General features: G+C 38.9%; 1 protein-coding gene across 1 annotated transcript in view; it reads left to right on the top strand.

Annotated features, from left to right (window-relative positions):
• The first annotated feature begins 1,674 nt into the window (after positions 1 to 1,674).
• The window catches only part of LOC139405167 (NLR family CARD domain-containing protein 3-like), a 144,434-nt gene continuing 131,624 nt past the window's right edge, over positions 1,675 to 14,484 (top strand). Inside the window, exons 1-5 of the mRNA XM_071147585.1 lie at positions 1,675 to 1,812; positions 5,850 to 5,966; positions 6,230 to 6,314; positions 6,444 to 6,666; positions 7,042 to 8,860. Coding sequence (XP_071003686.1) covers positions 1,685 to 1,812; positions 5,850 to 5,966; positions 6,230 to 6,314; positions 6,444 to 6,666; positions 7,042 to 8,860 — 2,372 coding nt within the window. The 5' untranslated portion in view covers positions 1,675 to 1,684. The remainder of the gene's footprint in view (positions 1,813 to 5,849; positions 5,967 to 6,229; positions 6,315 to 6,443; positions 6,667 to 7,041; positions 8,861 to 14,484) is intronic.

Here is a 14,484-nt window from a genome sequence, read left to right as displayed (position 1 = left end):
GTGAATTCAGGCTACAAGGTAAGACTCTTTCCAGGGATTATTGTAAAGTGTGTAGAGACATTAAATGTCTGGTGTTATTTTAGTATAGTGAATGACAGTAAAACACTCAGATCTAACAGTCCATTTCACCTGGGACAGCTACGTGACAGTTCAATCATACAAAATGGAGCTAACTGGGTTAGGGTTAGGGAACATGTTGTTCATATATTCCTGTATCGTGGTTATTTTACAATTTGTATATTTTTTATGTATAAATTGTAAATCTTCTTTCAGAATATCAGAACATTTGTTGTTTTCTAAATTCCAATGAGCTCCTGCTTCCTGTGTAATTTGGTATGAAACCACTGAACAGACTTTTCTTAACATTAATATTATGAACTGAATTCAGTAACAGCATCATAATATCATACCTGTTGAACAAAGCAACACACTAGAATGAGAGAAATTATTAAAAGAGAAAGTGAGACATTATAATTAATATTATTATATATTATATTGTTATTATTATTATTATATTATATTATTATTATTATTATATATTATATTGTTATTATTATTAATATTATTATATATTATATTATCATTATTATTATTATATTATTATTTATTATTATTATATATTATATTGTTATTATTATTATTATTATTATTATTATATTATTATTAATATTATTATATATTATAATGTTATTATTATATTATGTTATTATTATTATGGACAAAAGGTGAAAAATATAAATCACGACTACATATTCATGTGATGCATTAAATCACCTGACTGTTTGGATGTGTCTGTTAGTAAATGTTTTATTTCTAAGAGATAATGAATAAAAGAGAACATATGACCTTCAAGAATTACTGTGTCAACCACAACCAACATGTTGGATCTCTGTTTAGTTGTCACTGTGTTAACCACAACCAACATGTTGGATCTCTGTTTAGTTGTCACTGTGTTAATAACCACAACCAACATGTTGGATCTCTGTTTAGTTGTCACTGTGTTAACCACAACCAACATGTTGGATCTCTGTTTAGTTGTCACTGTGTTAACCACAACCAACATGTTGGATCTCTGTTTAGTTGTCACTGTGTTAACCACAACCAACATGTTGGATCTCTGTTTAGTTGTCACTGTGTTAACCACAACCAACATGTTGGATCTCCGTTTAGTTGTCACTGTGTTAACCACAACCAACATGTTGGATCTCTGTTTAGTTGTCACTGTGTTAACCACAACCAACATGTTGGATCTCTGTTTAGTTGTCACTGTGTTAACCACAACCAACATGCTGGTGCTCTGTTTAGTTGTCACTGTGTTAACCACAACCAACATGTTGGATCTCTGTTTAGTTGTCACTGTGTTAACCACAACCAACATGTTGGATCTCTGTTTAGTTGTCACTGTGTTAACCACAACCAACATGTTGGATCTCTGTTTAGTTGTCACTGTGTTAACCACAACCAACATGTTGGATCTCTGTTTAGTTGTCACTGTGTTAACCACAACCAACATGTTGGATCTCTGTTTAGTTGTCACTGTGTTAATAACCACAACCAACATGTTGGATCTCCGTTTAGTTGTCACTGTGTTAACCACAACCAACATGTTGGATCTCTGTTTAGTTGACACTGTGTTAACCACAACCAACATGTTGGATCTCTGTTTAGGGGTCAGTGCTCTAAAATGAGTCTCTCTGGGGAGAGAGAGGAGGGGGACCCTGCCTCTAAAATGAGTTTCTCTGGGGAGAGAGAGGAGGGGGGCCCTGCCTCTAAAACGAGGCTCTCTGGGGAACATGACACCAAAGCTAAGAGGTGAGATTACAATGTTGTTTGTTTCTAAAACGTGTTTCCACCATTTTTACACATTTGTTATTTATCAGACAGTATTGCTCAGGAGAACCTTGTCTGTAAAATATTGTTGTTCTAAGATTTTAATTCATAGTTTTTTGTGTATTAATTTTTGTTTTTCAAAACGCTACACAGCTGGAATGGAATGTTTCTATCCTGTATATTAGACTGTGATACACACACACACACACACACACACACACACACACACACACACACACACACACACACACACACACACACACACACACACACACACCTCTATAAAATTGTAGCATGACACAATCATTTAGCCTCTTAATTATTATCTAATATGTTGGCAGGCATAACTTTATAGTTTTTATTCTGATTGTTGTTACAAGCTGAATTCTGACAATATATCCGTTATATCAACACACTCTTCACTCTTCACCAAAAGGGTTCTATCTTCCTACATATACAGAACCACTAAAGTTCTATATAGAACCCTTTATAGGAGGTTAGGAAGTGTCTGAGTATACAGTATATATAGAATATATATATAACCCCTTATAGGAGGTTAGGAAGTGTCTGAGTATACAGTATATATAGAATATATATATAGAACCCTTTATAGGAGGTTAGGAAGTGTCTGAGTATACAGTATATATAGAATATATATAGAACCCTTTATAGGAGGTTAGGAAGTGTTTGAGTATACAGTATATATAGAACCCTTTATAGGAGGTTAGGAAGTGTCTGAGTATACAGTATATGTAGAATATATATATATTACCCTTTATAGGAAGTTAGGATTAGCCTCAAATAGGCTGGAAACATGACATTTACAACAATGTTAATTTCTGATAACTAGTTCATTGCATCCGCCATGGAGCCCAGTTTCATAACATTACGTTGTGTTATATAAAAAACAGGCCTTATTTTAGGTCATTCTTCTTCCTGCCAGCTCCTATTAGTTTTATTGAGCTCCGTGGAATCAACGCACCTTCTGAACGTTCTCTCTTCCCAGCTCATTGTTCTGCGTCACAATGGCAGCTTCACTCTTGTATCAATGACACCTGCCGGCATAGCTACTTGGTGAACGTGATCACTGTTCGCCTGGATACACGTTGTGGTGACCCACAGTGCTAAACCTTAAACCTTTTCTGGTCATGGTTAACCATATTTGTTTTCAGAAAAAGGTATACCACCAAACTAAAACGTATGTCCCTGTCCTCTTTTTCAAGACGTGGCAGATTTAAACAGCCAGAAGACATTTTTTAAATGAAGAAACACTTTTTTTGATGACTTGTTGTTTCTAAATGGCTGCTGGGTAATTTGATATGCATCGAAATGTTCGTTCGTAGTCATCGGATTGAGTGAAAGCTGCGCAGTTTCACTGAGTTAGAAAACAAATGGACAGATATAGCTCGTTGATTTGTAGATCCGACGCGGTTGCTACTTCAGATTATGAGCCGAGTAGGTGTCGTGAATTAGTTATGTAGTACCCACAGAAGGCCACAGGGAGGAGCAAGAGAGCTATATAAACTCATACTGTTTTTTACCTTAAAATCCCTCAACCTAACAATCAATCAAATGTATTTATAAAGCCCTTCTTACATCAGCATCTAACCCTACGTATCACCTATTTAGCATTAACCTTAACCCTAATTATTTTAGAAACTGTTTTAGTAATAATATTATGTTAGTAAATACCATTATAGTACTAAATATCACTGATTATTTTGTTCATCAAAACCTCTCAGCATTTTGCTGTTTTTGTTTTGTTATATTTATTATTGTAAGGCAGAACACTTGATCAACAAGCCACATTAGTTTTATTTTTCAAATGTAGTTTGAACTGGGTGACCTAGTAACCTCTATGTGAAAGTCTAGCAATTGGCTTGGGAAAGGTGGGGCAGGTTTGAGATCTAAGGAATTAACCAGAAAGTTAGCCAGCAGTTAGCAAATAGCACATTTTCCAGCACCCGGCCTCACCGGGATTCGAACCAGCCACCTTTAGGCCACAGGTCCAACTCCTTAGCCACTGGGTGAAAACCTGAGTTAATCTTGGGGAATAAGCATGAGTTAATCTGCCAAAATGAAGACAAAACGCTTTAGAGACATACATGGTATCACTTGTTATACATAATTATTAATTATTACACATAAATCATTGTCAAAAGCACAAGACATATATTATTAATGGATTGATCATATCAAATATCAAAACGTTATTTTTATCTGCTCCAAAACAATTACATGTTGCGCAGGAACCACTGACTCACTGCATTATTCTATAGTATTATCAAGACACCTGCTGTTAACGCTTAACTACTTAGGACACCTGCTGTTAACTCTTAACTACTTAGGACAGCTGCTGTTAACTCTTAACTACTTAGGACACCTGCTGTTAACTCTTAACTACTTAGGACACCTGCTGTTAACTCTTAACTACTTAGGACAGCTCACGAGGTGTCCTAAATATCTGCTGACTAGAGACTTCATGCATAGTTACCCTACTTATACCCATAAGTGTAAAATGCCTTTATTCTCAGCACTTATACGACCCATTTTCTACTCTGAGACACTTTGGCGATATGGTCCCAGATCTCAACATATTGTTATAAAATGTTTGTTTCACATAATAATAAAAAAATGAATATTACTAATGTAACCCACTGTAAAGACTGGGTTTAGTTGATTGTGTTCCACTGCTCATGTCAGTGTTCTGGAACTGTCCGAGTCCCCGTACAGAACTGTCCACGTCCCCGTACAGAACTGTCCGCGTCCCCGTACAGAAGAGTCCGCGTCCCCGTACAGAAGAGTCCGCGTCCCCGTACAGAACTGTCCGCGTCCCCGTACAGAACTGTCCACATTCGGTGTGGCGCCAAGCCGGTTACGCGCAGAGTGGACTGAGGTGATCTTGGGGAATAACGACGGAGTTTGTTACAGTGTTGAGACACCGAAGTTTACTGTTCAATTTGCTTTTTTCTTTACGGTCAGGGACAGTGTGAGTGTAGCCAGATCATTTTCACTCTCTATCCTTGTTTCAATTTGTGTTTCACCGGATTCATCATCGAGATGAGGTATAGAACGACCAGCTAGTCGGTACAGCTCGGTAAGCTAGCTAGCTACTCTACCAGCAGCATCCTAGTTATCCTAGCTAGTCGGTACAGCTCGGTAATCTAGCTAGCTACTCTACCAGCAGCATACTAGTTATCCTAGCTAGTCGGTACAACTCGGTAAGCTAGCTAGCTACTCTACCAGCAGCATCCCAGTTATCCTAGCTAGTCGGTACAGCTCGGTAATCTAGCTAGCTACTCTACCAGCAGTATCCTAGTTATCCTAGCTAGTCGGTACAGCTCGGTAAGCTAGCTAGCTACTCTACCAGCAGCATCCTAGTTACCATAGCTACCACTACATCATCACCGGCTGTCTGCATTTCTTGTGGACCGATGGAGCTCCCCGGTTGTTTCTTCCACCTGTTAAATCCCGGTGAGGCTTCTCCCTCTCTCGTTGACGGATGCTGGCTACGTCTGTCCGGTTCTCCTCTCTTCACTAGATGGACGGTAACTTTAGTGTTTAACCCGTCTGTGTCCAAGGACCGAACTTTTGAATATTATTTTCAGTTGGCCTCAATAGCAGGTATTGAACCCCGGGTAAATAATCACTAGTCAGAACCTCAACCTCAGTATACATTCATTATAAAAATCATCTTAATATCTGATATTGTGAGTAAACAACCTCGAGAGTGCGTCTTCCAGCCCTCCAATAAATTACATCATTCAACCCTCCCGGTTCGTAAATTTACCTCAACATGCCCCCGGAGAAGGCAGAGTAACGACACCAGCCTTTTAGCAGGGTTGACAGACTGACTACAACGCTCGCGACGCTAAATTAATTTAGTTTTTAAAAATGACACACTGCTCGCGCGCCGTTAACTAACGTCTGGAAGTTCTATTTGTGAAACTCTTCTTATGTTTCCCCATCTGAGCTCAGAGTAGATGAGAGATGTAATGTTTGTCTCTGTTGTGTTGAAGACCAATCAAGCAGGAGAGACCAGCCTCCCCTGTTCCCAGCTGTGTGTCCATGAAGAGTGACTGGTCTATGAAACAACCTATACAGTTTAGAGAGGGAGACTTTTCTACTGAACCAAGGTAAGAAGAACTCATGGGTCCTGGTCAGTGAGTTAAACAACACTGTCTCTAGTCATTTCTCCTCTCCCATTTTCCCATTTATTGTTGTTGTTTTCATAATCCATAGGCTCATCCTTTTGTGCATTTTCATAGTCCTAAAACAATATTAAACAAACACAACGTTCCCTCCGTGTGTGTGTGTGTGTGTGTGTGTGTGTGTGTGTGTGTGTGTGTGTGTGTGTACTCCCTGGATGAGGAGATGTAATCTCATGTTTTGTCCACAGAAACCAACAGCAGAGATCAGAGTCAGAGTTTCTCAGTGGTCAGTCTTCCCAGAGTCATCAAACAGACCTGGCCTCCATATTCAGTGTATGTGGTCCTGTTATGTACATTTGTTTTTGTTTACCTCTAGTAACGTTGATCTGTCAATCATTCATTAATGTGTTGATGAGAAAGCATTTCTTCTCTTGCTTAACTTATTTACTTTATTTATTTCAGTTGCTTGAAGAGAAAATTATGACATTTGTGAAGAACGAGCTGAAGACGTTCAAGAGGATTCTTAGTCCAGAACTCCCAGAAGGCTTTGAGAGACAGAAGCAGGAAGTGGAGGACGCTGAAGAAGAGAAGCAGGAGAGCAGTGCCAGAGAGGGGGCTCTGAAGATCACACTGCACATCCTGAGGAAAATGAACGAGAAGGAGCTTGCTGACACACTGGAGAAATGTAAGATCTGTCAGCCTCATGTTGAATGCTGTTTTATAACATTTAAAAGCTGTAGCTAAAGTACAGCTAAAGTAGCTGTGTAACTCAATGATATTGTAGCAGCCTTAACACAACACCTAGTGACCTCATCAAGTAGCAGCAGGGATGTGTTGTGGTGATTAATTTAGAGAGAGAGAGAACATTAATAATACCATCAATAATACCAATAATAATATCAATCAGTCACACCAGTCTGTAACGCATTATAAACACTTTTACAGATTTATACAGTCAGTTAAGAGAATACATTATTATAATGTACAACTTTATAACAGTCCTTCAATACTGTAGACATTAAAACAGGCGTAATATTAATACCCTCTGTGTTATTTCTAGATTCAGATGAGCTTGCTGTGATTTGCCAACGTGAACTCAAATCTAATCTAAAGAAGAAGTTTCAATGTGTATTTGAGGGGATCGCTAAACAAGGAAACCCAACACTTCTCAATAACATCTACACAGAGCTCTACATCACAGAGGGTGGAACAGGAGAGGTCAATAATGAACATGAGCTGAAACAGATTGAGACAACAACCAGGAAACAAGCAAGACCAGAGACTGCAATCAAATGTAACGACATCTTCACACCCTTAACTGGACAAGACAAACTAATCAGAACTGTGCTGACAAAGGGAGTTGCTGGCATTGGAAAGACAGTCTCTGTGCAGAAGTTCATTCTGGACTGGGCTGAAGGAAAAGCAAATCAGGATGTCCAATTTGTATTTTCATTCCCTTTTCGGGAGCTGAATTTGATGAAAGAGGACAAACACACTTTGATTGAACTTCTCAATCACTTCTCAATGGAAACCAAACAATCAAGAATCTCCAACTACGACAAGTACAAATTTCTGTTCATCTTTGATGGTCTGGATGAGTGCCGACTGCCCCTAGACTTCCAGAAGAACAAGATCTGTTGTGACGTCACAGAGTCAACCTCAGTGGATGTTCTGCTGACAAATCTCATCAAGGGAAATCTGCTTCCCTCTGCTCTCCTCTGGATAACTACCCGACCTGCAGCAGCCAATAAGATCCCTTCAGGGTGTGTTGACCAGGTGACAGAGGTACGAGGGTTCAATGACCCACAGAAGGAGGAGTACTTCAGGAAGAGATTCAGTGATGAGGACCTGGCCAGCAGAATCATCTCACACATAAAGACATCAAGGAGCCTCCACATCATGTGCCACATTCCAGTCTTCTGTTGGATTTCTGCAACAGTCCTTGAACACATGCTGAAACATAAGAGAGAAGAGATGCCCAAGACTCTGACTGAGATGTACACACACCTTGTGGAGTTTCATACCAAACAGAAGAATGAAAAGTATCTTGGGAAAGAAGAGACAGGTCCACACTGGAATAAAGAGAGCATTCTGTCACTGGGAAAACTGGCTTTTCAACAGCTTGTGAAGGGCAATCTGATTTTCTATGAAGGAGACCTGAAGGAGGCTGGCATTGATGTCAATGAAGCCTCAGTGTACTCAGGATTGTGCACACAGCTCTTTAAAGAGGAATGTGGGCTGTACCAGTACAAGGTGTACTGCTTTGTTCATCTGAGCATTCAGGAGTTTCTGGCTGCTGTATATGTGTTCCTCTCATTCATCAACAACAATGAGAATCTAATGGCCAAAACACAGTCAAAGTCCAGGAACTTTTTCTTGAGGATCAAACAAAGGCGTAAAGTTACTGTCTACAAGCCTGAAGTTACTGTCTACAAGAGTGCTGTGGATAAAGCCTTACAAAGTGAGACGGGAAACCTGGACCTTTTCCTCCGCTTCCTTCTGGGCCTCTCACTGGAGTCCAATCAGAAGCACTTACGAGGTCTACTGATAAAGACAAGAAGCAGCTCACAGAGCCATGAAGCAACAGTCGAGTACATCAAGGAGAAGATCAGGGAGAATCCCTCTCCAGAGAGGAGCATCAATCTGTTCCACTGTCTGAATGAACTGAATGACCATTCTCTAGTGGAGGAGATCCAAAGATACCTGAGCTCAGGAAGTCTCTCAAAACCCTACCTGTCACCTGCACAGTGGTCAGCTCTGGTCTTTGTGTTGCTGACTTCAGAAAAGGAGCTGGATGTGTTTGACCTGAAGAAATACTCCAGATCAGAGGAAGGTCTTCTGAGGCTGCTGCCAGTGGTCAAAGCCTCCAGAGCTGTTCTGTGAGTAAATACAATGACATTCAAGTACTAATCATCAGGACGAAATATTCAGTTTGGAGAAAAATATGTATTATAATATGTATAATATATTATTTTGAAAAACATATTGAATAAATTCATTGATTTTCACATTAGTATAACAATATGACCATACAATTCTAGGAGACGGAAGATGAATCTATATGTTGTTTGAGAGAATAAACCAAATGCATCTACCATTGTCCTTCTACACTACTGGTGTTAAATTAACAGTGTGTTTGTGAAGTCATGATGATCTCTTTGTCAGGCTGTCAGGCTGTGGAGTCACAGAGGAAGGCTGTGCTTCTCTGGTCTCAGTTCTGGAGTCAAACCCCTCACACCTGAGAGAGCTGGATCTGAGTAACAATGACCTGAAGGATTCAGGAGTGAAGCTGCTCTCTGCTGGACTGGGGAATCCCCACTGTAAACTGGAGACTCTGAGGTCAGTATTATCAGATATGAAAGCACTTTATGTATGTAGTTCTCCCATTTGAAAAGTCGTAATTATTCGGTTATATCCACATATATTGTATTAAAGTAGTTGTAAGTTTAGTATTTGGTCCCATATTCCATGCCTGCAGTGATTACATGAAGCTTGTGATTCTACTAACTTGTTGAATTAATTTGCAGTTTGTCTTGGTTGTGTTTTAGATGTTTTCCTAATAGAAACTGAATGGTGAATAATGTCCTGTCATTTTGGAGTCACTTCACTTGTATTGTCAGTAAGAATAGAAGATGTTTCTGAACACTTCTACATTCATGTGGATGCTACTATGATGATGAATAATCAGGAATTAATCGAGAATAATGATGAATGAGAAAGTTACAGAGGCACAAAGATCAGACCCCCTCTGTTATTGGTAATGGTGAGAGGTTAGCATGTTTTGTTGTAGCCTCTGTTATTGGTAATGATGAGAGGTTAGTATGTTCAGTTGTAGCCTCTATTATTGGTAATGGTGAGAGGTTAGCATGTTTTGTTGTAGCCTCTGTTATTGGTAATGGTGAGAGGTTAGCATGTTTTGTTGTAGCCTCTGTTATTGGTAATGGTGAGAGGTCAACATGTTTTGTTGTAGCCTCTGTTATTGGTAATGGTGAGAGGTTAGCATGTTTTGTTGTAGTCTCTGTTATTGGTAATGGTGAGAGGTTAGTATGTTTTGTTATAGCCTCTGTTATTGGTAATGGTGAGAGGTTAGCATGTTTTGTTGTAGCCTCTGTTATTGGTAATGGTGAGAGGTCAACATGTTTTGTTGTAGCCTCTGTTATTGGTAATGGTGAGAGGTTAGTATGTTTTGTTGTAGCCTCTGTTATTGGTAGTGGTGAGAGGTTAGTATGTTTTGTTGTAGCCTCTGTTATTGGTAATGGTGAGAGGTTAGCATGTTTTGTTGTAGTCTCTGTTATTGGTAATGGTGAGAGGTTAGCATGTTTTGTTGTATCCTCTGTTATTGGTAATGGTGAGAGGTTAGCATGTTTTGTTGTATCCTCTGTTATTGGTAATGGTGAGAGGTCAACATGTTTTGTTGTATCCTCTGTTATTGGTAATGGTGAGAGGTTAGCATGTTTTGTTGTAGCCTCTGTTATTGGTAATGGTGAGAGGTTAGCATGTTTTGTTGTAGCCTGTTATTGGTAATGGTGAGAGGTTATCATGTTTTGTTGTAGTCTGTTATTGGTAATAGTGAGAGGTTAGCATGTTTTGTTGTAGTCTGTCATTGGTAATGGTGAGAGATTAGCATGTTTTGTTGTAGCCTCTGTTATTGGTAATGGTGAGAGGTTAGCATGTTTTGTTGTAGCCTCTGTTATTGGTAATGGTGAGAGGTTAGCATGTTTTGTTGTAGCCTCTGTTATTGGTAATGGTGAGAGATTAGCATGTTTTGTTGTAGCCTCTGTTATTGGTAATGGTGAGAGGTTAGCATGTTTTGTTGTAGCCTCTGTTATTGGTAATGGTGAGAGGTTAGCATGTTTTGTTGTAGCCTCTGTTATTGGTAATGGTGAGAGGTTAGCATGTTTTGTTGTAGTCTGTTATTGGTAATGGTGAGAGGTTAGCATGTTTTGTTGTAGTCTCTGTAACTTTCTCACTCATTATTATTCATGATTCTTTCATGATTTTTCTTAATCATGGCATCATCAGGATTCATTTATTATTGTTTAGAAACATGTTATCTACTCTCTTAGACAGAAAAGTACTCCACTCATCATCCACCATTTTATTATCGGGCAAAACACAACCAAAACAAACTGCAAATGCAACCAACGAGTTTACGACAAAAAACTAAATGTTTGACTATTTTAATACACAATGAGTGAATTGTTCAGAATACTTAAGACTTCTTCAAATGGGGAGACTGGAAACATAAATTGTTTTCATTTTTAATAGTGAAACAGACACATATGTCTTAAAATACCCTCAAATTAAAGGTGACATCATAAACTGTCACCTCATATGAAACATTTGACCTCAAATCCAAAATGTTGGAGTATAGAGACACATTTAAAATGTTAACTTCACTGTCTAAATAGATATGGTGTGGACTGTATACTCAATACAATCTAAATCTGATACCTCACTGTCTAAATAGATATGGTGTGGACTGTATACTCAATACAATCTAAATCTGATACCTCACTGTCTAAATAGATATGGTGTGGACTGTATACTCAATACAATCTAAATCTGATACCTCACTGTCTAAATAGATATGGTGTGGACTGTATACTCAATACAATCTAAATCTGATACCTCACTGTCTAAATAGATATGGTGTGGACTGTTTACTCAATACAATCTAAATCTGATACCTCACTGTCTAAATAGATATGGTGTGGACTGTTTACTCAATACAATCTAAATCTGATACCTCACTGTCTAAATAGATATGGTTTGGACTGTATACTCAATACAATCTAAATCTGATACCTCACTGTCAAAATAGATATGGTGTGGACTGTATACTCAATACAATCTAAATCTGATACTTCACTGTCTAAATAGATATGGTGTGGACTGTATACTCATTACAATCTAAATCTGATTCCTCACTGACTAAATAGATATGGTGTGGACTGTATACTCATTACAATCTAAATCTGATTCCTCACTGTCTAAATAGATATGGTGTGGACTGTATACTCAATACAATCTAAATCTGATACCTCACTGTCTAAATAGATATGGTGTGGACTGTATACTCAATACAATCTAAATCTGATACCTCACTGTCTAAATAGATATGGTGTGGACTGTATACTCAATACAATCTAAATCTGATACCTCACTGTCTAAATAGATATGGTGTGGACTGTATACTCAATACAATCTAAATCTGATTCCTCACTGTCTAAATAGATATGGTGTGGACTGTATACTCAATACAATCTAAATCTGATTCCTCACTGTCTAAATAGATATGGTGTGGACTGTATACTCAATACAATCTAAATCTGATTCCTCACTGTCTAAATAGATATGGTGTGGACTGTATACTCAATACAATCTAAATCTGATTCCTCACTGTCTAAATAGATATGGTGTGGACTGTATACTCAATACAATCTAAATCTGATACCTCACTGTCTAAATAGATATGGTGTGGACTGTATACTCAATACAATCTAAATCTGATACCTCACTGTCTAAATAGATATGGTGTGGACTGTTTACTCAATACAATCTAAATCTGATACCTCACTGTCTAAATAGATATGGTGTGGACTGTATACTCAATACAATCTAAATCTGATACCTCACTGTCTGTCTTCTGACTGATACTGCTTTTTAAACTGGTCTGGTCAGTCTACTACATTTAAAGTGTTAGCTTCACTCTCAAAATAGATATATATAGAGCCAGTCTAATATAGAGTAATCAAATATGTGCACATGTTTCTCTCTACTTTACTTTGATAATTTATAATAATGATACATTAATTCATGAATAGATATAGAAGGTTTCAGGACACTGATATATCTGAATATGTTGAAAAATATACTGCCACTATTTTCACCACCAAAGAATAGCAGTGTGATTTTAATATGATTTGACTCTTTGCAGGCTGTCAGGCTGTCTAGTCACAGAGGAAGGCTGTGCTTCTCTGGTCTCAGCTCTGAGGTCAAACCCCTCACACCTGAGAGAGCTGGACCTGAGCTACAATCACCCAGGAGACTCAGGAGTCAGACATCTCTCTGCTGGACTGGAGGATCTACACTGCAGACTGGAGAAACTCAAGTATGTAGAGGGTTTATGTCAATGTTCATATCAGACATGTTTGACTTATCAGGCTGGTTAAGACAAACATTCTGACCACCGTGTGTGTGTGTGTGTGTGTATCCCTCAATGACTGTCTGTTCTTCTGCTTACCGCTACAGTGTGGAACATGGTGGAGAGAACAGAATGAAACCTGGGCTTAGAAAATGTGAGTGTTGACTGCTGTGAAGAATATGACTAAGAATAAGTCTTAATTCAAGTTAAGTCAAAGTCAAAGACCACCATCATTACTTAATAACTTACTTGGTCATATTAAATATCAGCTGTAGTTCTACAGAAACAGAAATCAGGGACACCAAAGTTTACAAAGAGTTGATTTGACTGTGTGTGTGTAATTAATTTGAATAAGTGTGTTTTATATTACCATACAGTATAACATATGATCATTCAACAAGTCTCAAGTTACCTTAACTTCTCCTTTTGATACCTAGAAACATCTACATTAAATTAATTAGTGAAAAGTGAGTTAACATTCTAATGTGAATGATGATGATTTCTAATATTGTGTCTGGTTTCATCCATCAGATGTCTGTGATCTCACACTGGACCTAAACACAGTAAACAGATGCCTCTCTCTGTCTGAGGAGAACAGAAAGGTGACACGTGGGACAGAGGAGCAGCCGTATCCTGATCACCCAGAGAGATTTGAGGACTGTGGACAGGTGCTGTGTAGAGAGGGTCTGACTGGGCGCTGTTACTGGGAGGTAGAGTGGAGTGGGAGAAGGGTTGATATAGGAGTGACATATAAAGGAATCAACAGGAGAGGAAGAGGATGGGGTGATGACTGTTGGCTTGGATACAATGACAAGTCCTGGAGTCTGATCTGCTATGACAACAGTTACTATGCCTGTCACAATAGTGATCTCACTACCATAGACGTCCCCTCCTCCAGCTCCCACAGAGTAGGAGTGTATCTGGACTGGCCAGCCGGCACTCTGTCCTTCTATAGAGCCTCCTCTGACACACTGACCCACCTGATCACATTCACCTCCACATTCACTGAGCCCCTCTATCCAGGGTTTAGGGTTTATGATGTTGACTCCTCAGTGTCCCTGTAAATAATTACCACAAACACACACTGGACACACACACACACACACAGACACAAACACACACAGACACAAACACACACTGGACTCACACACACACTGGACTCACACACACACTGGACTCACACACACATTGGACTCACAGACAAACCCTGGACACACACACTGGACAAACACACACACTGGACACACACAGACACTGGACACACACACACTGAACACACACACATACACACACACACACACGCACACACACACACTGGAACAGACACACATGCTGGACACACACACACACACATAC

This window comes from Oncorhynchus clarkii, unplaced genomic scaffold (genome assembly GCF_045791955.1).
Source record: "Oncorhynchus clarkii lewisi isolate Uvic-CL-2024 unplaced genomic scaffold, UVic_Ocla_1.0 unplaced_contig_8549_pilon_pilon, whole genome shotgun sequence".
Lineage (NCBI taxonomy): Eukaryota > Metazoa > Chordata > Actinopteri > Salmoniformes > Salmonidae > Oncorhynchus > Oncorhynchus clarkii.
This window is presented reverse-complemented; position numbering and strand designations above follow the sequence as displayed.